The following is a 25,101-nucleotide window of genomic DNA, read 5'->3' on the forward strand; positions in this document are numbered from 1 at the left end:
CAAACAAGCCAGTACCTGCCACATACCAATGCTGCCAACTGTTGAAGAGTGGAGGCATTACTTTTCAGTCAACCCTCGTATTGTTCAAATGGTTCAAATGGCTCTGAGCACTATGGGACTTAACATCTATGGTCATCAGTCCCCTAGAACTTGGAACTACTTTAACCTAACTAACCTAAGGACGTCACACAACAGCCAGTCATCACGAGGCAGTCATCACGGGAATCGAACCCGGGAACCTGGGCGCGGGAAGCGAGAACGCTACCGCACGACCACTAGCTGCGGACAAACCCTCGTATGTCTGCGGTACGCCTTGTAAGTGAAATATTCCAATTTTATAGTGACAAACTGATAATTTGAGGAAGCAGGTTGTCATCTTGCACGAAACTATTTTTTCGTAGCTCGATTTTAGAGGATTGTAATCAATCTGTCAACATTCTGCTTGTGAAACTTTGTGCTGCTATACGTTATATTAGTATTTTTCCCATGTTGTGAATAAAAATGCTCACGCACGTGCAGATCAGCTGGTAGATGAAATACTACACGCTGAACTTATCAAAAATAGTCCCTTGAAAGGGATTTTGCACAAATTTCAACTACTAACATTATTTTTCAAGTGTGGGTGACTTCTTTCTTCAGGACTGACTAAACACCCGTCGTCAACTCGTTGTCATCAATACTGAATGCATGCAATATACATGCCAAACAATATAGTTGTTTAATGCGACGACATGATCTGTTTAGGGACGGTAATGTCTTAAGAATTACAGAGCGCCTACGGCAGTATATCCCAGTATATTGTATCTTAATTTGTAATATCTAGACCGATCGACTTACTGTATTGAATAGCGAGGGATTGCGTTATTATACCTGAAAATTTTTATACTGCTCATCACTGGATCCAGTTCGAAGTCTTTGCAACTGCAATAACTTTTTGGTGTCGCCCTATACAAGAAAAGTTCGGCACTGGACTTATCGACTATTTTGATAACTTCACAATCTACATATACTTCTGTACAAATAATCCGTGTGCCACTCTACAGTGCATGGCGGAGGATACGTTGCACCAGATTAGTAACGTTCTGTTCCATTCCATTAGCGTAGTAAGCTAGGGAAAAATATGTCTATGTACGCATGCTGATCTCATCTTTTCATCACGATCCTTACATGAGACAGCTCACTTAAAAATGTCAAAGGTCTTAACAGTACAGGCTGTTTGTTAGATTCATTGGAAGTCTTGGCGTAGTCGCTCTCCCATTTAAATGATGGAGATGGGTCCTGCATAGAAAGGTTCTTTCAAACAGAGCCCGAAATAAAAATCAAGTCCGAGGCAAGCGTCGTCATTCAGGGGACTCTGAACGAGCTGTTCATTTGCCCATAAAACACACAAGACATATTTGAGAACCCTTCTAAAAAAGAGAAAAAAGATTTGAAATTTTATGAGATGATATTAGAAGTTTGAGTTCATCAACAGGTAGCCTGGAAAAACAGTCCCTGCATTTTTTGTCGTTATTTTGATGTACATGTCATATTTAGAAAACATTGTCGTTAATACGAAAAAATTATTTTGTGAACGAAACGAAAGAACTACCGGATGTTCATTCCCCCCCCCCCCCCCCCCCCCGGGAATTAATCCAAAATGCAGCCTATTGCAAAAGTGTTGCCAGTGTAGGATTTCGTGCACGAACTAACTTCTCGATTAAGTCCCATAAATGTTGGATGGAATTCATGTCGGACGATCTGCGTCGCCACTTCTTCCGTTTGAATTGTCCAGAGTCTTCTTCAGACCAGTCGCAACCAATTGTTGCTCGGTGACATGGCGCATAGTCATCCATAACACGAAGCCCATGAATGGCTGCAAATGGACTCAAAGTAGCCGAACATAGCCGTATATAGTCAGTAATCGGTTCCGTTGGAACAGAGGTCCAGGCCATTCCACATAAATACAGACCACACCATTATGGAGCCGCCACCAGCTTGCACAGTGAATTGTTTGACAACTTGTGTTCAAATGATTCAAATGGCTCTGAGCACTATGGAATTTAACTTCTGAGGTCATCAGTCCCCTAATTAACCTAAGGACATCACACACATCCATGCCCGAGGCAGGATTCGAACCTGCGACCGTAGCGGTCGCGTGGTTCCAGACTGAGGCGCCTAGAACTGTTCGGCCTCACCGGCCGGCTGACAACTTGTATCCGTGGCTTCGTGGGGTCTGCGCCACCCCCTACCATCAGCTCTTACCAACTGAAATCGGGTCTCATCTTACCAAGCCAGGGTTTTCCAGTAATCTAGGGTCCAACTGACGTGGTAACGAGCCCAGGAGAGTCGCTGCAGGCGATGTCGTGCTGTTAGCGATAGCATTCGCGTCAGTCGTCTGCTGCCATAGCCCATCGGGCCCTGCGTTGTCAGTGGTGAGAGGTGACTACTGAAATTTGGTATTCCGAAATGGCATGTCCCATGCGTCTAGCTCCGACTACCAGTCTGCGTCAAAAGTCTGTTAACTCCCATCGTGCGGCCATAACCACGTCGGAAGCCTTTTCACATGAACTACGTGAGTACAAATGACAGCTCCGCCAAAGCACTGGCTTTTTATACCAAGTGCACGCGATATTAAAGCCATCTGTATATGTGCATATCGCTGTCCCATGACTTTTTGTCAGCTCAGTGTGTGTAAATCTGGTATTGATGGAGAACCGTTTTCCTTAACATTAATAAACATTATGTAATATCATAGCAAAGTACTTTCTACTGATATAAACAGCATCCTTACACGTTGTATGAAACATGGTCTCAAAATAAAGTTAAATCGTGTAACAAGCGAAGTTCCTCATAAAGGGCACCTTGAGTCATCGTATAGTTGGAGAAGATACGCATCAATGAACGAAAAGAGCCTGGAGGTACCACTAACATCTACCAGAAACAATACTTGTCAGTGAGTATTTTCCCTGAACGCTCCAACAAAATGTGGTAGCTTTATCTTCCTCTACATACGGCGTTGTCCTTTAATATGACATTTTTACGAGAAACATTCAATTTAATGATGGAAATGGAATCTTAGGTTCTTCGAAGCTTATTCTCTGAGCTAGGTAACGATAAAATTAATTTTAAATTATCTTGTGATTTCTTTGCACTTGCCTCGATCTTTGCCAAAGATGATGATGATGTTTGGTTTGTGGGGCGCTCAACTGCACGGTCATCAGCGCCCGTATGAAGTCTCAACTTTTACACAGCCCAATTTTTTGTACGCAGTCCAGTCTAGCCACTGTCACGAATGATGATGATAACGATGAAATGGTGAGGACAACACCAACACCCAGGCAGAGAAAAATCCCCAACCTGGCCGGGAATCGAACCCGGGACCCCTTGATCCAGAGGCAGCAACGGTAGCCACTGGACCACGAGCTGCTGACCATTACCAACGAGGTTACTTTGTCCGGAGAGCTCAGGCAGAGGTAGTTTCAAACTGTTTAGGAGGTACAGTTATTCTAGAGCCCATGCCTAGTTCTGAAAGTTAATTTAAACGATTTAATACTTTCGCTGATGACCACGCGATTCATCGCCACTAGTTACCAACTTTTGCACCTAAATTTACAATCTGCAAACGTACGTGATGGAAAGCACCTTTTGTTGAATCGCAGTCCACCCCCGGTAGCTGAGTGGTCAGCGCGACAGAATGTCAATCCTAAGGGTCCGGGTTCTATTCCCGGTTGGGTCGGAGATTTTCTCCGCTCAGGGCCTGGGTGTTGTGTTGTCCTAATCATCATCATTTTCATCCCCATCAACACGCAAGTCGCCGAAGTGGCGTCAAATCGAAAGACTTGCACCCGGCGAACGGTCTACCCGACGGGAGGCCCTAGTCACGCGACATTTATTTATTTATTAGTTTCAAATTCACTTGCGGAGTGTGAAAAGATGACTGTGTCTATGCCTCTGGGAATTGTTAGTGGTCTGATTTTACCTTTATATTCCCTACGGCAATAATATATACGAAGCTAAAATACGTTCGCTTATGTTGCCCTGAAACCAAAGTCACATTCGGCGTCTTTCTTCGAGTTTCTGCCAGTCCCGACTTTTTTTCTCTCTGTCTCCTGCTGACACAACTTGATATGGTTCTGCTACTCTTGAACTGTACTCAAGTATAGTCTGTGTAAGGGATTTATATGCGACAACCAGACACTAGAAATGTGCCAGTTTCCGACGAATGAATTGAAGCATTTAAATTTCGTTATCTGCCACCGAATCCAAGTGAGCATTATATTTCACATCTCCATGCGCTCTAGTACCGATGTACTGTGAAGTTTGATTGTTAACTCATGAAGCATATAGTCAAAGGCTACTACGATGTTACGATTCATGAGATACACAGCAGATTTGTCAAGTTCTAACCTAATTTCACTATCTATTTTTATGGAACGTTTCCTCGTACATAACATTGCATTAAAAAAGTTAACAGACGTAAGATACTACTGTGAAAGTAGACATTCCAACATGTGTAGCAAATTATGAAATAATTTGATTCCGATACAACGAGAGTGCAATTTAATACACGACAGACTTCGTTTTAATATAACTGGTTACATCATCCTTACAGCAGGACGCGCGCGGCATGTGCCGTGTTGCGTGTGGCACACCTGCAAGAGACTGCATGTAGTAAACGCTCTCTTGATAGCAGGAAGTACCGCCGCTCGTAAAATTACGGGTTGTGCTCACCTGGAATCACGCGATGAGTGTACGAGAGAAGACAGAGGAGCACTAAACAAAATTGTAGACCACTATATCTGTCAGTGCTATGGCAACGTTAGGAGAAAGAGTGCGGTGGAGTTAAGATGTAAGCGCAGCGGAACATAAAGCTCTTTGGAAATCATTTTCCAATAAAATGTTGAGACCAAGAACCATTCTGTTGAAATAACGTCTCCCTCAGATTTCGATTTATGGGGCGCTACGCTACGCGAGCATCCACGGAGAAACTCGTCTATTCTTTCCACCAGCCGACCGTATGCCTTTAAAACACCGGTGTGGCTGCAAATAAAGTGTTTCTAACAGGAAGCTAACAATAATGTAATACTGTGTTTTACACTGTAGCGTGCAGCCTATTCATTACCAAAGGCTGCATTGCACAGCTTATATTCCGATTGCGGAGTGGTCTTTTCAAACGATCATAATATGGCAAAGGCTCACCAGTTTGAGGGTCAAATGGTGGCTCTGAACACTATGGGACTTAACATCTGAGGTCATCGGTCCCCTAAAACTTTGAACTACTTAAACCTAACTAACCTAAGGACATCACACACATCCATGCCCGAGGCAGGATTTGAACCTGCGACCGTAGCGGTCGCACGGTTCCAAACTGAAGCACCTAGAACCGCTCGGCCACACCGGCCGGTCCAGATTGAAGAATCACGCTCTCTCCTGTCCTGTTCATGTATGCTTCTTCTTTTCCTTTTCCTTTGCGTCTATCAAACGTTGCAGACAGTATATTCACGTTACACGGGATTCCCTGTAACCAGAATCCGGAAATACAGTTAAGCCAATCAAAGCCAAATCAGGCAACCAACGTGAAACCATTTGTATTAAGTTTTATTTCAGAATATGCCCGACCGCATTTGCTCCGCAAAGAAAATTATCCAGGCTTCCTTTCTTGGACCCACGTCAGAAGCGTAAAGGATATGCGAAGGTTAAGTAATTGCAAAGGAGAGTCAGCTGTATGGAGTATCGTTACATACATACCACAAAATTGTGTTTTGAAATGAACTGGCTATGCCATTAACGATTTAGCAATGTTTTCGAATTAAGGAAGAGGGGAAGTCTGGAAGAGTAGCTTGGAAACACATTAGGTGTATTGGGAAATAAGAACGTCATATTGCTTGAATTGTGAAAATTATTTTTTACAATTATAACTAGTCATCTCTGCTGTTAAATGTCAGAATTACTCTCGATCTGTTTCAAGATCAGACAGTAAATGTTACTCACGCAGCATGGGAGAGTAAAAAACTGTTCATCTCTCATGTTGTTTCGGTGCTATTGTATCAGATTTTGATCCACTACGTCCCGCACAAGAATATTTAACGCTGTAGAACACGGCAACATAGGTGGAATGCTTCAACTGGATCTCGTAAATGGTGTACAAGGAGGTTAAAGATGACTCAGATTAAGGCAATGACCTTGAAACTTATTTAAATGAGTGTGGCCACACTTAAATTGCTGAAGGACTGAGATCCACAATATCCTAGCGCGCAACGCAATCTGAGTGCTCAAAAAAAAGATAGCCTGACTTCAAATAATTAATTCAAAAGAATAGCCCTGACTAAAAAGAAATCTTAACAATAACCTGTACATTTAATTGAGCATTTATCTTACAAAAATCTTCATTATGCGAACTACTGCAATACAGAGCGTCAATACTGCGAGCTAAATAAAAGATTCTAATTACTAAAGCCATTAACTACTAGGAGGAATGTGGTTAGCAAAGGAAACATTTTGTTGCAAACCAAATAATGTATTTTGTACCTTAGTAATGTGACACCCAGTTCAAACGCGAATATAAATCGTCATTAGCATCCAGTACATAATATTCAACCTCCAAGTCGAACACGTACAGATCGTTAGCCTACGGTAACAGTTCAGACCGCTATCCTCCATCAATGCTAACTTCTCACATCTAACATCCATCACTGGCTGGCTGTTCGCCTCCAACTGCCCAACACTACTTCCATCACTGCTGGCGACTAACTTCCAACTGCCCAACAGTACTGTCGATTAACTTCCAACAAAGAGTCCGACCAACCACAGAGTCTCTTACAAAGAAAGCGCAGTCAGAGACCCAATGCAAAGCGCTACACAACGCTGCCAACACAGAAGCAGCCCACATACAACCTTTAAAACTGGTTATCATGACATAACCTGCCACCACATCATCTTTCTTCACAAACCTGCAGATTAAAAGAATGTCTGTGTGCATTTCAAGCAGAAAATTCATTCAGTTTCATATCGACAGCCTATTAATAGGTCCATACGCAATTTCGATATTGGGAGAATGATGACGTGACTGTGGGTTTCTTTGTACATTGCGAAGGAATAACTAACATGAAATGAAAGAAGAAATGAGTGTAATTACTATATTAATAAGTATGAAAAAAGCTTGAGCTAATTAAATGGAATCCTTGACCTCGTGAAAAAATCTAGTAAATGAAGCCCATTTCTTTTTACATTTTTCAACATGTACGTCTTTCTACATTCTTTCTACATGTAGATCCTATGTTCGATCTATTGTCTTGAGTTATGGATTCGATTTCTTGACCTCATATTACGCTTCGTAGTGTTTTAAATACTAGTTCTGCAGACAATGTTGCAGTAAGATTGGAATGTCTTTCCAGATTCGCTGTCATCTGTGTATCTTTTTATCTTTTTCTGTCTAAATACACTAATGACCATTAAAATTTGCTACACCAAGAAGAAATGCAGATGAGAAACAGGTATTCATTGGACAAATATATTATACTAGAACTGACATGTGATTACATTTTCACGCAATTTGGGTGCATAGATCCTGAGAAATTAGTAGCCAGAACAACCACCTCTGGCCATAATAACGGCTTTGATACCCCTGGGCATTGAGTCAAACAGAGCTTGGATGGTGTGTACAGGTTCAGCTGCCCATGCAGCTTCAATACGATACCACAGTTCATCAAGAGTAGTGACGCGTATTGTGATGAGCCAGTTGCTCGACCACCATTGACCAGACCTTTCAATTGGTGAGAGATCTGGAGAATGTGCTGGCCAGGGCAGCAGTCGAGCATTTTCTGTATCCAGAAAGGCCCGTACAGGACCTGCAACATGCGGTCGTGCATTATCCAGATGAAATGAAGGGTGTCGCAGGGATTGAATGAAGGGTAGAGCCACGGAACGTAACACATCTGAAATGTAACGTCCACTGTTCAAAATGCCGTCAGTGCGAACAAGAGCTGACCGAGACGTGTAACCATTGGCACCCCATACCATCACGCCGGGTGATACGCCAGTATGACGGTGACGAATACACTCTTCCAATGTGCGTTCACTGCGATGTCGCCATCGCGGATGCGACCATCATGGTGTTGGTTACAGAACCTGGATTCATCCGAAAAAATGACGTTTTGCCATTTGTGCACTCACGTTCGTCGTTGAGTACACCATCGCAGGCGCTCCTGTCTGTGTTGCAGCGTTAAGAGTAACCGCAGCGATGGTCTCCGAGCTGATAGTCCATGCTGCTGCAAACGTCGTCGAACTGTTCGTGCAGATGGTTGTTGTCTTGCAAACGTCCCCATCTGTTGACTCAGGGATCGAGACGTGGCTGCACGATCCGTTACAGCCATGCGGATAAGATGCCTGTCATCTCGACTGCTAGTAATACGAGGCCGTTGGGAACCAGCAAGGCGTTCCGTTTCACCCTCCTGAACCCACCGATTCCAGATTCTGCTAACAGTCATTCGATCTCGACCAACGCGAGCAGCAATGTCGCGATACCTCAAACCGCAATCGCGATAGGCTATAATCCGACCTTTATCAAAGTCGGAAACGTGATGGTACCCATATCTCCTCCTTACACGATTCACCACAACAACGTTTGACCAGGGAATGCCGGTCAACTGCTATTTGTGTATGAGAAATCGGTTGGAAAAATTTCCTCATGTCAGCACGTTGTAGGTGTCGCCACCGGCGCCAGTCTAGTGTGAATGCTCTGAAAAGCTAAACATTTGCATACCACAGCATCTTCTTCCTGTTGGTTAAGTTTCGCGTCTGTAGCACGTGGCTTCGTGGTGTATCAATTTTAATGGTCAGTAGTATATATAAACTAAAGTACCCCACCACGGTATCTGTGTATTTGGGCAACCTCAGGAACTGGTGTAGGGATTTTGAAATGGGTTTCTCTAATAGACCGACTTATGACGATGGTTTATCGGGATGAGAGACAGGCATTAAGTGCGCCTGACTGCAGTTCCAGGTTGCCGCGAGCTGCCGCTACCGGAAGGTTAGCTCGAGCTACCGGTGACTTCCGGTGACTGATGTGCAGTCCAAGACATACCAGATATTGAGCTGATAAGATGTTTTGTTATAGAGTTAATATTTAAGCGGAGTGAATGGAAGTGTGAGAAATGGTCATACAAAAAAGTTGCTCTCGTCGGACTGGCACTAAAATCAACAATCGACAAGCGGTCGCAGCTCGCGCCAAACGTCCTGCAGTTTGTTGGACCGGGTATCGCAGTAACTCGCAGCTCCCAACGTTCCCACGAGATATTATTTCAAACGTCAATTAAATATGAAACAGATAACGCACGGTGACAGTTAATGAACTACATGAAATAAAATCGTCATAACTTCTGAACAGTTGGCCGCGGGACAGTGTGGGAATTAGTATGCCCATGCATGGTTTGGTTCAGCGACGAAGCACACTTTCTTTTGGATGGGTACGTCAGTAAGCAAAATTGGAGCATTTGGGGGACTGATAATTTGCATTTCGCGATCGAGAAGTCTCTTCACCCTCAACTGGTGACACTGTGGTGTGCAGTGTACAGTCACGAAATAATCGGTGCGATGTTCCTTGATGATACAGTGACTACCAAACTGTACGTGTAGGTTATGGAAGATGAATTCATCCCCATTATCCAAAGTGAAGGAGCTCGACCGCATCGAAGCACGGGAGTGTTTGGTGTCGTGGAGGAACACTTTGGGTACCGCATTTTAGCTTTGGGGTACGCCATGTCCTCCAGATCTGAACAAATGCGACTCCTTCTTTTGGTGCTATATTAAAGACAAGGTATGCAGCAATAACCGCAAAACCACAGCTGAACTAAAAAAAACTTCAGCGGGTCATGCACAATTTCGCTATTCGTCTGCGCCACATTATCGCCGATGATGGTGGGCATATCGAACATGTCATAACCTAAATTCGAATACCTGTAGTGACGTTTTCATGTTAAATAAAGCGTGTGCGCGCCGTAGTTTGTAACTAATTTAGATTTTTTTCATATAGTTCAATAACTATCACCTGTATTTGTGCATCCTGAGAACTATCCTGGCTAACGTAGTTCAAATCATCTAAGTTGTTTGAGATTCATGATATTTAATTACCTGACGTTTTCTCTGAATATTAATCATAACTCTGCGGAGTAGTCCGTGAACAAAATTACCGCTACGACGGACAAGTTGTCCAATCATAGATGCTGGGGGAAAGTCACTAGTGTAAATTAAATCAGAAAGACAGTGTTTCAGTTGTCACGGTTACTAATAGCCGTAGCAATCTGTAGGTTCATACTCAGTTTGTACCCAACAGATGAAACTGTATGAATCACTCTAAGATGAGAGCAGCATCTTCCATGCAACCTGTATTCTGTTGGTGTCTTTCGCTTACTGGGAAGTTCCGGCCACCGAAGGTTTACGTTTAGTAAAAGAGTTACAAGCTACACCTTAAACTTTCAAAAAGGGAAGTTATTAACCCTGAACAGGGGCATCCAGAGAAGTGTAGTGATATCTAGAGAAATGCAGTAGCCACTGCTTGCATTGATTAAAGCGTCAATGCTTTCTACTGCAGTTGAGGCCCGGTATAACATGAGCTGTAAAAGCGTGTAAAACTTAGATAATTGTCTGTTGCGCAGTTTTGTACTGTGGACGCTGGTTCTGCATTGTCGTGCAGAAGGTCAAGGTGAGTCGCAAGTGTATTGCAGCCACAAGGTCGTACTGTCGGCTACATTACCGTTCACTGGTGAGACACGATGTCATTGGTGGTGGCCGTTGTCAAACTTTGGACTGTCTACTGGTTTGGTAGGCTCTGATGAGTCTCACCACTGTCATAATCTGCTACAGTTGATGGTCAGCTCGTACCTGCAGCAGTTTGTAGGCGGTAGCATTCGACTTACCCAGGATACACACCTGACATGGTGCGACGCGAAATGATATCCCTGTCACATGACACGTCGAACTATTCACGTTGGTAACAACGTCGCCTTCTCAAGTTTAATTGCTCATAGATGTACGTCTTAAAGTACCTTACAGGTCCCACGTTCACCATGTCAACATGTCTTAGAAAATGAAGCCCCATGCGCAAACGCACACACTTTCATGCTGTTGTATCACTGAAGACCTGAAGTTGTGAATTTTTTCTTGTTACAGAATCGACTTCCGTACACTCGCGGCCCCCAACCTGGCGAACTCGGCGGTGCTCAGGATGCTGCAGGAGGAGGAGAGGGCAGGAACACAGAAAGGTCAGTCAGCTCCGACCCGCCACGCCCTGCCCTCTTTAGAGACGTCGTTGCAGCCACTGTGCGAGTGCATTCTGTAAAATGCGAGCCAGCAACTGTTGAAGCGACCCCTACAAGCACATAGTCAAGCAATTGTGCGCTCATTCTCATAAAGGAATGAAACACGGAGACCGAAGTCATATGACAACACGTATACCGTTTTGTATATGTTTCTTTGACCTGCGACAACCTTTATTAGCTAGCTCGCCAATATGATAGGTGAGGTAAGAAATCACATTACGTGAATCAAAACTCTGTAATCCAGCAGCAGCAGGAGCACTACCACGTGTCGTTTCAACGGCAACACTAAACCAACCGTTACGATGACTGAAGGTATCATTACTAACAATACTAAAATTTAAATTACAAGCCGCAGATACATAAGGGCCATCTGGAATAGAACTTGAGTCGACACCTTTCACTTTATTTTTTACGATATCCACTCCAGTGACACTGTTCGTTTCTGCATTAACAATGCACCTGTCATACCGGAAGGTATTTTCTCTGCGAATAGATAGAAACCGCGGTGCCTGATATTAATTATGGTAATTGTACGAGTGGGAGTCATGGCCTTTTAATTATCACCTCAAAAAATAGTTACTTAATAAAAAATTGTACAAATGGCTCTGAGCACTGTGGGACTTAATATTTGAGGTAATCAGTCCCCTACAACTTAGAACTACTTAAACCTAACTAACCTAAAGTCTCGGTCGGGCACACAGTTTTAATCTGCCAGGAAGTTTCATATCAGCGCACACTCCGCTGCAGAGTGAAAATCTCATTCTGGTAACCTAAAGACATCACACACATCCATGCCCGAGGCAGCATTCAAACCAGCGACCGTAGCAGTCGCGCGGTTCCGAACTGAAGCGCCTAGAACCGCTCGGCCATCACCGCCGGCACTTAATTAATTTTTCGTTTGCTTGGAGGTACTTGCCTGCAACCCTGGCACATACTGAAAGCTCCGAGCCACAGTTGCGTAGTTGTCGAGGCGATAATTAATACTTAATGACTGTTTATCGTAAACGGGAACGGTATTCTAGCTCTGTTTGTTAACACTACCGTGAGGTTTATTAAGTACTTCACCTAGTAAGGAATTTTACCACTTGCTGCGATAGATTTCTGAGAAGTTCGCTGCGAGTGTTGCATCTTTAGGTACCCTATGACCTCTGACGTCCCCATCTGTCGACTCAGGGATCGAGACGTGGCTGCACGATCCGTTACAGCCATGCGGATAAAATACCTGTCATCTCGACTGCTAGTGATACGAGACCGTTGGGATCCAGCACGGCGTTGCGTATAACCCTCTTGAACCCACCGATTCCAGATTCTGCTAACAGTCATTCGATCTCGACCAACGCGAGCAGCAATGTCGTGATACGATAAACCGCAATCGCGATAGGCTACAATCCGACCTTTGTCAAAGTCGGAAACGTGATGGTACGCATTTCTCCTCCTTACACGAGGCATCACGACAACGTTTCACCAGGCAACGCCGGTCAACTGCTGTTTGTGTAAGAGAAATCTGTTGGAAACTTTCCTCATGTCAGCACTTTGTAGGTGTCGCCACCGGCGCCAACCTTGTGTGAATGCTCTGAAAAGCTAATCATTTGCATATGACTTCATATCGGTTAAATTTCTCGTCTGTAGCACGTCCTCTTCGTGGTGTAGCAATTTTAATGTCCAGTAGTGTATAATCATTTACACAACCGCCGATGGTGCGCACGTGTACGGCTTACAGTGACATCGTATCAAGTCGTTCAACTATTCTGTCAGGCAATGTACTGCTGGTGTTTTACGGTCTGATTAAACAAATAAGTTAATCGTAGTCTGGATATCCAATTTACTCAGCTGTGCATTTTCTGCGATGAGCAGTCTCTAATGACCTCGCTGTCGACAGAAATTTAAACTCCAACATTCATTTCTTTTCCTACTAAGGTGTCGTCTTTGTAATCATACATAGGTCTTCAAGAGGTGTAATCAAGAGTGAACTGAAGAAGCAGTGATGATATTTAGCAATGACAACTTGTACTATAATACTCGGCGTAGTGGCAAGACGTGACCGCGCGCACGTATGTAAGCGCAGAGCTGCGACAGAGGGAGTGGCCGTTGTACTCTGGGGAGCCGCGAAGAACTGTGTCTACTTGCTAGCCACAGTGTCTCAGATTTCACGTCGACAGACACTTCCGCTTGGTGATGAATCCTGATCACTGTCTGATACAAAGTATCTGAAGTATTTATTCTGGTCACGGAGTGAAAACAATAGAAGAACGGAGACGTAGGGATATTTTTCCCCCGCGTTTATTTAAGTTCTCCGAATCACCAGGGCTGACAGCTTTAGGTCGCATCGAGTCGTGATTCACGACTCAAAGGCGCGTCTATTTCGGCGTGGCTGTCTTTCGTTAGCGGCTGAGGGTGGCCGGCGCTGTGGTGCAAACGCGGCGTTGGCGGCGGCGGCCATCGGGGGCCGCTCTGCCAACCTGGCAATGGCCCGGCTGACTCAGGCCGCCTTGCTCACCGCCCTAAATCCGGCCGCCGTTGCTGCACCTCTGGCCACAAATCCTTTTAACCCTTTCGTGAGCCGTGGGAAACATGCTTTCCACTACAATGAAGTCGCTCCTAGTCCCGTGGGATTCACAGTTCCCACCTCTGTACGGTACTACCACCTAGTGAACAGTATAGGGTACTGCTTCCAATCGGAAGTTCCCGCCGTTTTTGCTGTACCTTCGAGGCAGAGGCATTTTACAGCCGAGTGTTGCTCTGTAGAGGAGCCTTTCAGTGCTATTTGCGTGACATTTTGTGTTTTTTTCCTCAAAGCTATAGTATAAGGTAAATACTTTTGATTTACCCAGATTTATGAAGGAAAACGTAAAATTGGAACGAGGAGAATTCCAGTTTGAAACAAAAGGAGCCATTTCTGCAGTAAAATGGATGGATAACCATCCAGTCACTTTCCTGTCATCAATTCATGACCCATGAGAAACAGCAACAGTGAAAAGGAAAAACAAGGATGGTACTAGTACAGAGATTTCTTGTCCTGAAGTTGTGGCAGAATACAACAAAATAATGGGTGGTGTCGATAAGTTAGATCAATTACGAGAAAGGTATGCTATTGGCAGACGTTCTGTAAAATGGTGGCACAGAATATTTTATTTCCTGGTGGACGCTGGTGCAGTGAACAGTTATATCCTGTGGAAAATTAGTAAAAGAGAAAGTGGACAGCATGATCATCTCACATACAGGATCCATCTAGCCAGACAATTGATCGCTGGCTTCTCATCCCAAAAAAGGTGTGGACAAAAACCTGTCTTTCTGGCAAAAGGGGCTAAAGTACCTGAAGATTTTCGTCATGTGGCTGTAGGGGAGCATCAACCCATTTTAGGAGAAACCTGCTCGACGTGCCGTCATTGTAGTACCAAAGCTGCGAAAAAGAGCACTCGCTGTGTTTGTACATATTGTCAAATACCACTTTGCGAAGACCCATGTTTCAGAAAATTTCATGGCAAGTAATTGTGAACAATCATTGTAACAAGAGAAGTAAATTTGTCAAATAAATATGACATATATTGAAAAAGTTGTTTTTGTCATTTAACTCCAAGGAAGGGCAGTGGGAAGTATACTTCCCACCTTGTTGTGTGACCTCACTTTCACAGTTGAAGCAAATTTTATATTCTGTGCGATAAATATACCTATCTGTTAACTACTATCTGCTCTCCATTCATTTAAAAAAACTGCTCAATAATTTTGCTCACGAAAGGTTTAAAATGCTAATTTCTCTTTATACAATCGGGGGTATTATGAGAAGTGATTTTACAAGTGGTGCCTGCCGTAGGTGGAAAACCTGCTCATCTTCATCGTCATCATCATTGAATGGAAATATACTAGTCTTTGTCACCAATACTATTTTAATTTGTCATCTCATCTTTACACACTTATGCTGTCATAAGATCTGTCAAAAACCATATACAGTAGCCTACCGCTTCTCGCTAGATCTTTGGGAAAGTAGGCGTTTCCACTTGCTAACAGTTGAACGTACTGAGAAGCCACAAACTTCTATCCTGCCAGTCTCTTTCCGATAGACCACTGCTGTCCACGGCTTTGGTTATACTTCCCCCCACGTTACCCTCGGCCTTCCTCGACTTCTTCTCCCTGGCGGAGACCAGTGTACCAAACACGGGGACCATCATCGTTCCTCCATCCGTCGGATATGTCCACATCGCCTCACAATCAGTACTCAGGCATCAGTCATGTTTGTGACTGGTTCCACAGCATCCATCTCTGTTCCTACATACTCATTGCTCACTCGATCGAAGCGGACCACTCTCTTGCTCCGCAGTGACCCGTCCATTTCTATCGCCACAGTTTTACTCGTTTCTCGTTCAGCGTCCAACACCCTGAGCCAGATGTCATATACTTTTAACTACAGCACGTAGAACAACTTTCTTTGTTCGTCTGAGTATGTGCCGACTCCAAAAGCTACCATTTAGTGATCTAATAGCTACCTCCGCACCACAACGGCCAGTCTTTTCGATTGGTCGATTGGTGAACCCCGATACTTCAAACATTTCCACATTTCTCGCCCGGACAGACTCAAAATCTAAATCCTAACCTTACCCACTTCCAACAACAAAGTATTCTGTTTCATCCATACTGACTGCTATACCCTATTGTTTACAAGCATCCATTAACTTTTTCATCTGATAAATGGCATCATCCTTATCCAGAGCCATAAGTACTTGATCGTCGGCAAACAGTAATTAATGTAAACAATGATGCTGTACTGCCACACTGATACTGCTGCACCAGCTACTCCAGTCACCAAGAACGACCTCTAAATAAAACTTAAACGAGGTTGGTGACCTAGAACATCCTTGCTTAATCCTTGTTTTAAAATTTTCCGATATCTCACCAACAACCTTGACAACTACCTCTCATCGGTGGTACATCTTTTTTTCCAATTCTTTCAATATACCATTCACTCCAAAATTTTCCAATGCTGTCCGTATTTACTTCCTTGATCTGAATCATAGGCCCTTTCTGAATCGACAAACACCAAATGGAAAGCTTGACTTTTTGCGATCATTTACTGACACATCTGGCGCATACAAAAGATATTATTATGACAGCTTTTCCGGCAATAAAACCCAACTGTTCCTGAGATACAACGAGATCCACCTTTCCCAATCAGTTCTTTAATATACTACTGAACAACCTGATCACCGAAACCGTTTCACTCATTCCCCTGTAATTAGTCGAATCTCTCCTGATCCCTTTGTTTTGTTAGTGCTAATATACGATATCTCCCATATTTGGGGTACTTCATCCCCTTGAACCATTATATTAAAAATAGCTACTAATGCTTCTTCAATAATACCATTGCTAATGCTTCTTCAATAATACCATTGCTTTACCGCCAGAACCGGTTGCATTTCCATTTACTGTGTTTTGAAGGGATTGATAAACTTCATTGTCAGTCACTTCTTCCACACCACAAATATCCACTTGATTCTGCGCTTTTCAAAACTCAACCTTGTCCTCTGTCAGAAGATCTTTAAAATGTGTCTTCCTTTGAGAAATGGCAAACATGCAAGCTCCCAATTTTAGCAGGGATCTCGCCTGATGTATAAATCGCTAAGCTTCGGATGTCCTGTTGCATCCAACTTAATGTTCTATGGCGACACGTTTCTTCTCCCACGTCACCTCTTTAGCTCGAATAACCATCCTTTTTACTTCTCTCTTAATTGTGTTGTAGTGATCTCTAGCTTCCTGCCTTTTAGAGTTTAACCATTTATCGCAAACATTCTTCTTTTCAGTCCTTTCTCTTAAGGCCTGGATCATCCACTCAGCACCCCTCCCTCCTCCTGCTCCTCCTCTTCCTCTCCGAAAAGCCTCCTCAGCATCTCCCAGTAAACACGATATTAAATCCTCATATAGTGATACTGCAGTTTCAACCTTACCCGATCTGAGTTTCTGCTCAACTTGTCTCTGGTAATGATGAGATGTTAAATTAAAATTATGTTGGTGACCAAGACTAATACATTTACATTCAGTGCTAAAGATGGTGCCAGATCTCTAAGGGATTTCTTTGTCTAAAATGATAAAACATCATAATCAGCCATTCGACATCGATGGCTAAACTTTTGAAGATTTTCAACTAAATTACGGTCTCCAGCTATATCCCTCGATATTGTCTATGCTTGTTTTCTTATGTAAGAACTGTGGACAAAAATTAGTGACAACCGGGAGACATCGCGGTAATACCCGGTAAAACCGCCTCCACAAGTTTCTATTTTGCTGAAGCCACTCGTTGATTATTAGGTCCTGTAGAGTTGCCAAATTGCTGTGATGTTGATTGCTACGTTTCACCAACTGTTTCAAATGGTCCCAGTCATTTTATTTTGGTTTAAGACCGGGTGATGTAGCGGGACAATCGGGTGAGATAAAATACCTGAATAAGGCTTCGTCAAAGCAAAAACGTAAGCGTGCAGCCCTGTGGACATCAGCTGTGTAAGACAGAGTGTCCACTGCACGCTCACCGTGAAGATTCAAGCCACGCTATACGTTTCCAATCAGCTACTGTCCAGTTTCTAAATTGTTTGGCCCGTTGAAGACGTAGAGCTCATTAACTGACATTAAGTCGAGGCCTGTCAGTGACTGTAGCTTCTACGAGGGGCCTCCAGTAAGTAATCCAATTTTTTCTCTCTACCAGTTTCGGTTGCATTTGTTACTCGATATCGCGGAATATTCCCTCTTCAGCCCTCATAGTTTCATGAAGTTCTCATTGGTGGCGAGCTATGCTCAGCCCTCAAAATGGCGTCAGTAATGGAGGTGAGTTCCAAGCAGAGAGTTTCTTTTGGCGAAAAATCAGAACATCACAGACATCCATAAGTGCTTGCAGAATTTCTAAGGAGTGAGTCGTTGGGCGGGGCGTCTGTCGTCATCAGACCAAGGTAGCGGAAACCTGTTCAAAATGGTTCAAATGGCTCTGAGCACTATGGGACTTAACTTCTATGGTCATCAGTCCCCTAGAACTTAGAACTACTTAAACCTAACTAACCTAAGGACATCACGCAACACCCAGTCATCACGAGGCAGAGAAAATCCCTGACCCCGCCGGGAATCGAACCCGGGAACCGGGGCGTGGGAAGGGAGAACGCTACCGCACGACCACGAGCTGCGGACCGCAAACCTGTCCGATCTCACACGTGCCGATCGGTCGCACACAGCTACGACTCGTGCAGTGTTGGAACGTGCGGACACTCTCAATCGAGGTTATCGCCATATCTCAATGAAATATTTCGCTGCTCAACTGGACATCTCTGTTGGCACCGCTGATACAGTCGACCCCATAAGGTGAGTACGCGGTGGGCTCCTCGCCGCCTAACTGCAGACCGTAAAGAGCAAAGATGTAGCCTCTGTGGGAAATTGTTTGCGCGTTACGAGGATGATCGTGACAATCTTTTGTCGAACATCGTCACAGGCGATGAAACATGTGTTCATCACTTCTAACCGGAAACGAAATGGTAATCCACAGATCGGCGCCACATCATGTCTTCTCAGAAAAAAAAGTTCTAAAAGTTACCTTCAGCCGGTAAAGTCATGCTCACAGTCCTCTGGGACTGTGAAGGGGCTATTCTGTTTGATGTCTTCCCTCTTGCTGCAACTACCACGTAGGAAGTATATTGTACTACCCTAAGAAAATTTAAGAAACGATTTAAGAAACTGTTTCCGCGCGTTCGACGCCACAAGAACGTAAACCAACTCCTCCTCCACGATAATGCAAGGCCTCACACAAATCTGCGCGTCCGGATCTCGCACATTTAGACTTCCGTATGTTTGGCCCAACGAAGAATGCACTCCGCGGGAAGCAGTGTGTGGATAATGAGGAGGTTACTGATGCAGTAAGACGTTGGCTCCGACGTCTACGAGCAGCGTGGTACCATGCGGGCATACGAGCTCTCACAGTAAGGACACGTAAGGTCGTCGCACTGGACGGAGACTATGTTGGAAAATAGGGTTTTGTAGCCAAAAGATTCGGAAGTATTATAGTGTATTGCAATCACGATCAAAGCCAACCTGGTTTCAAGAAACAAAGTTTGCTGTAGTCCTTACTGAACGCCCTTCGTAGGTGCCGCATATATTTTATTAATAATATTCTGTCTTCGGACACAATATTTTTATTTTATACTTCCCAACGCGTTTCGGATCTCCTTCTCCATTTTCAAGGGCTATATGGACATAATGGGCATTACATCTCTTTCAGTTTTTCACTTAACAGTAACAGAACGAAAAAGTTGTTAGTTTTAACGATAAAATTGTCTGAGGCAGTATCACTAAGAGATCTGATAGAGATGTAGAAATAAAATACTGTAATACATATCCTGCGTTTGACGACATAACAATCGTTTTTTTGAACTGATGAAAAACTTCCACTTTTGCACCTATATTTTGAACAATTTAGCGTGTTCATGACAGTACTGCATAACATAAATCACGCATATTTAGTCTATGTTACAGTGATGTGATCGAGTACTGAATTACGTGTTATTGCCATTTACAAGACTGACGAAATAAAATCAAAAATTAGGTAAAGAGTGACACTTACTATTTGTTTTAAATCTTTGCATATTCAACACGAGACTTATGCTTGCAAATATACAGCCTGATTCAGAATACTCTTTAGAATTACTGCTTAAATTGTTAACTGCGTAATTTATACCTGTTGAGACTGTAATAGTTAATTGAAACCACATCAAGGGCGGAGCTACACATTTATTTTGCTGTGACCGTTTTCGTTCTTAGAACACCGTCAGCTTGCGGGTTGTTCTAAATTCACGACAGAACATCCCGGTTGTCGTACTTAATCGTAAATATCAAATCCGGAAACAATGACCACAAACATTTTTCCGATCGCCTGGCGGAAGTACGGCGAGCAAACACGGCGTGCTGTGTACAGTTCATTCACTGAAAGCCATGCCTGATAATGCACTTTCGCCAGATCCGCATCGGTAGCTGCGCGGTCAGCGCGGCGGACTCCTAAGCGAAGGAGACCCGGTTCGGTTCCCGGTTGAGCCCGAGATATTCTCCACTTGGAAACCGGGTGTTGTTCAAATGGCTCTGAGGACTATGAGACTTAACATCTGAGGTCATCAGTCCCCTAGAACTTAGAACTACTTAAACCTAACTAACCTAGGGACAACACAGACATCCATGCCCGAGGCAGGATTCAAACCAGCGACCGTAGCGGTCGCGCGGTTCCAGACTGAAGCAGCTAGAACCGCTCGGCCACAAAGGCCGGCCCGGGTGTTGTGTTGTCCTTACGTTCGTGTGGTCATCATTGACATTCCACCAACGAGATGGCTGAATCGGCACATCTCGACAAACAATTAAAGAATAAAATACTCTGCTGCACGATGTTAGTGATAATTGTTTCTGGATTTAGTATTCAACATTGAGCACAACAGCCAGACTACTTGTATCATGGCTTTTGCAGAACTCGGCGACCTGAAGATGTTCTAAGAATGAAGAGGTGACAAAAATCATGGGATCGCTCCTAATGTCGCTGTGGATCTCCTTTTACCCGGCATAGTGCAGCAGCACGACGTGGCATGCACTCACCAAGTCGTTGGAAGTTCCTTGCATAGATATTGAGAAATGCTGCCTCTATAGCCGGCCATAACTGCGAAAGTGTTTCCGGTGCACGATTTTGTAAATGGGCTGAGCTCTCGGTTTTGTCCCATAAATGTTCGAAGGGAATGATGTCGGGCGATCAGGGTGGCCAAACTATTCGAATGTTCTTCAAAACAATCGCGAACAATTGTGGCCCGGTGACCTAGCGCGTTTTTATCCAACACAATTCCATCGTTGCTTGGGAACATGGAGTCAATGAATGATCGCACATGGTCTACAAGCAGCTGAACATACCCATTTCCAATCAATGATCAGTTCAGCTGGACCAGAGGGTCCAGTCCATTCCATGTAAATACAGCTCACACGATTATGGTACCACTACCAGTTTGCGCAGTGCCATGTTGACAAACTGGAGAATCACTGCAGGCGTAGTCATACTGCTAGCAAAAGAGATAATGGCTGAAATTTGGTATTCTCAGCGCACTCTTGACGCTATGGATCGCGGAACACTGAATTCTGTAAGGATTTCCGAAATGGACTTTCCTATTTATTTAGGTTCAACAACTACTCCGCGTTAAAAGTCTGTTAATTCCCGATGTGCGGCCACAATCATATCGCAAACCTTTTCACAAGAATCATCTGAGTACAAATGACAGATTCACCAATGCACTGCTCTTTGATACCTTGTGTACACGATACTAATACCATCTGTGTATGTTTATATCGCTATCCTATCACTTTTTTCATCTCAATGTAAATATGGAGCCGATTACAGTACATATACTTCACATTCATCACTGCTATAATAATAAATTATACGAGGGACGTTTGAAAAGTCCATGAAACGTCCCGAGAGATAGCACCACCGGCGCGTGTCGTGGTCATGTTCAGTTAGTAGCATCTTTGGAAAGAACACACACCAAGTTTCAGCCAAATTGGTCTATTTCTTTGTGTTTGGCATTCGTGTGAATCAAGGAAGTCGAGTGATTGTCAAAAAATTTACGAAAAAGAATTTCGTGTGATGATGAAACATTACTTTATGAAAGGCAAAACTCCTCAGGAGACTAAAGAGAAGCCTTATAAACATTTCAGTGATTCTTTACCTTCGATTAGAACAGTTTATAAGTGGTTTCAAAATTTTCGGATTGGCCATATGGGCACAAGTGATGCTGAACGTTCTGGACGCCCTGTGGAGGTTACGACTCCAGAAATTATTGATAAAATCCATGATATGGTAATGGATGACAGAAGAGTTAAGGTCCGTGAGATTTCTAGTGCTATGGGCATCTGCAATGAATGGGTACATAATATTTTACATAAACATTTGGACATGAGAAAGCTATCCCCAAGATGGGCTCCGCGATTGCTCACGCTTGACCAAAAACGTAATCGTGTGAAGTGTTGCAAGGATCGTTTGCGCCTATTCAGAAAGAATCCGCAGGGCTTTAAGCGTCGTTTTGTCACTGTGGATGACACATAGATACATTACACCTGAGACCAAACAGCAATCTAAACAGTGGGTTACAAAGGGAGAATCTGCACCAAAAAAGGCGAAGACTGTTCCTTCGGCGGGAAAGGTTATGACGAGTGTCTTTTGGGATACGCAAGGGCTAGTCCTCATCGACCATCTGGAAAAGGGTAAAACTATTACAGGTGCATATTATTCATCGTTATTGCACCGTTTGAAAATCGAGCTACAAGATAAACGCCGGCGATTGGACCGCAAGAAAGTCCTTTTCCATCATGACAATGCACTAGCACACACTTCAGCAGTCGTGATCGCAAAATTAATGTAAATAGGATTCCAACTCGTTTCGCATCCTCCCTATTCTCCAGACTTGGCTCCCTCTGACTACTATTTGTTCCCCAATTTGAACAAAATGGCTGGCGGAATAAAGATTTTATTCAAATGAGAAGGTGATTGCAGTAACTAATAGCTATTTGCAGACTTGGACAATTCCTATTATTCGGAAGGGATCAATAAATTGGAGCAGCGTTGGACGAAGTGTATAAGTCTGAAAAAAGACTATGTCGAAAAATAAAAAAGGTTTACCCCAAACACGTAAGTAGTTTTATTTTTGCACGGACTTTTCAAACGCCCCTCGTATTCGCATACCTTCCTCTTGAATCGATCTATCTGTTAGTGAAAACCGTATGAAAATCCCTACTGTAGTTCATGATTTAGTCTTCACGTACAGACAGAACATATTTATAATCTATAGATGTTCGTGGGAAGTAAGTACGTAATTTTTGAATTCTGTATGTCTCGTCCAAAGGAACTGTTTGAGCTAAAAATGTCTCTTATAAACAGTAGCATTCTAAAATGAATATTTAGATGTAGATATAGACTTTTTTGTGAAGAAACACATAACAACTAAGAAACAGCAGACGGTTTCTCGTATTATCACAAGTCTGGCACTGAACCTCTGTCAATGCTGTTTCTAGCTGGTCTTAACGATTTTATTGATCTAAGAAATTGCATCCGTTAAAGTATATACATTTTCTGAACAAGGTAATCTCTGCTGTTCTCGTTTACCTTGAATCTAAGTGCCTAATGGCTAGTGAAGCTTATACTGCATCATGCTTGCTGGAGAAGGAACTCATTTGGGGTAGACGATATATACATTTATCCCGCAAACTTTCGCAGCTTGACCCAGCGCGTTACGCCTGTTCGTTTTCGGTTCCACATACGGCTTCCAGCTGGCACATGTCGCTGGACTGTTTCCACGGGTAGTTTATACTGCCCTTCTACCGCAAATTCCATGGATCCTGAAACGACGCCGAGCCTTTATTAATACAGGCGTGGACCCCGTCCAAGAGACTGCGCCAAAATTAAAACAGCATAGCGATTGTCAAGGTGGACAAAGGCCAATACACGGTTCACCGATTACTAGATCTGGGCCACAGCTGCTAACCGACAAAGTGTGTCTTTTTCGTCTAGGCGCTTAATTCAGGTAACCTGATACCCCGCGAAGATCTTCTACAAACTGCTACACTAAGATTCCACTCTGTCTAGAGCAAATATAGGAATTTCGAAAAAATAGGACACCTACCAGTAAAATGAGCGATCTGAATCTGTAATTCTTTGGTAGTATTATAATTAGTAATACACACATAACACAATTACCTCTCGAGAAATGAACCAGCGTAGCTTTTGAGTTAGCGATGTTGCAATTGACAGACCAGTATCTCGTTTCGAAACACGCAGGCTGTACTCTAGGTACAAACTGGATATTCCCTCTTTTTAAAAGTAATTTTTAGAACGCAAGCTAATTCCCGTGAACGAGGATATATTGTCGAAAGTACACGCGAAAATAAATCGTATAAATTTTTAGTTGTGTTGATGTAAGGGTTGTGCAGAGACCATTCATATTGTAAACTTTATAAAATTGACAAATTTAACGCTGTTACACATTGGCAAGGCATTGGTAGTAGGTATTGACAAAGTACATCAGGCAAACCATTGCGTCAAACTAGTTCTATAATATTTCTACTGTTGGCGTTACTTTACAACAAAAATAAGTTCCAGATTGTTAACTACTCTTTCACTTTACCAACTATGAATCGACGATTGAAATTCACTAATCAACGGTGTAGAACGGACAAAAAATAACTAATGTTTAAAAGTAATAATATTCGATATCAAGACATCTGACTGAAAACATGACTGTGTTTCAAACTTCCTGATTGGTTAAAAGTGTTTACTGAACCACGATCCGAAACAGAAATATTGGCAACGCTTCATTTCCTCCGAAATACGTTTAACATCAAATCCTATTCACGGTTTAACTTGGCTGTTTTCACGTATCTTTTTACTCGGGTAAGTGAATCCCGAAACTATAATCTAAAACAAAACAACGATGCACCACAAATGAATTACGCGAATGTGATTGCTATCGGTAGATGTGATATACATAAGCAGACAAACAAAGTGATTACAATTTTATATAACGGGGATGATTTAGTCAAGAGAAAGAGCAGGTCAGTAACGCGTTGGTCCACCCTTGGCCCTTATGCAAGCTGTTATTCGGCTTGGCATTGATGGAGTTCCTGGGTGTCCTCCTGAGGGATATCGTTCCACATTCTGTCCAGTTGCCGGCAGGTGTGGTCGAGCGGTTCTAGGCGCTTCAGTCTGGAACCGCGCCTCGGGCATGGGTATGTGTGATGTCCTTAGGTTAGTTAGGTTTAAGTAGTT

General features: G+C 43.3%; 1 protein-coding gene across 2 annotated transcripts in view; it reads left to right on the forward strand.

The window, feature by feature from the left end:
- Window positions 1-25,101, forward strand: part of LOC126278560 (uncharacterized) — a 320,088-nt gene that overhangs the window by 237,637 nt on the left and 57,350 nt on the right. For both annotated transcript variants that reach the window (XM_049978755.1, XM_049978765.1), the window contains one exon: window positions 11,149-11,240. In XM_049978755.1, the coding sequence (XP_049834712.1) occupies window positions 11,149-11,240 (92 nt within the window). The remainder of the gene's footprint in view (window positions 1-11,148; window positions 11,241-25,101) is intronic.

Source organism: Schistocerca gregaria, chromosome 1 (genome assembly GCF_023897955.1).
Source record: "Schistocerca gregaria isolate iqSchGreg1 chromosome 1, iqSchGreg1.2, whole genome shotgun sequence".
Classification (NCBI taxonomy): Eukaryota; Metazoa; Arthropoda; class Insecta; order Orthoptera; family Acrididae; genus Schistocerca; species Schistocerca gregaria.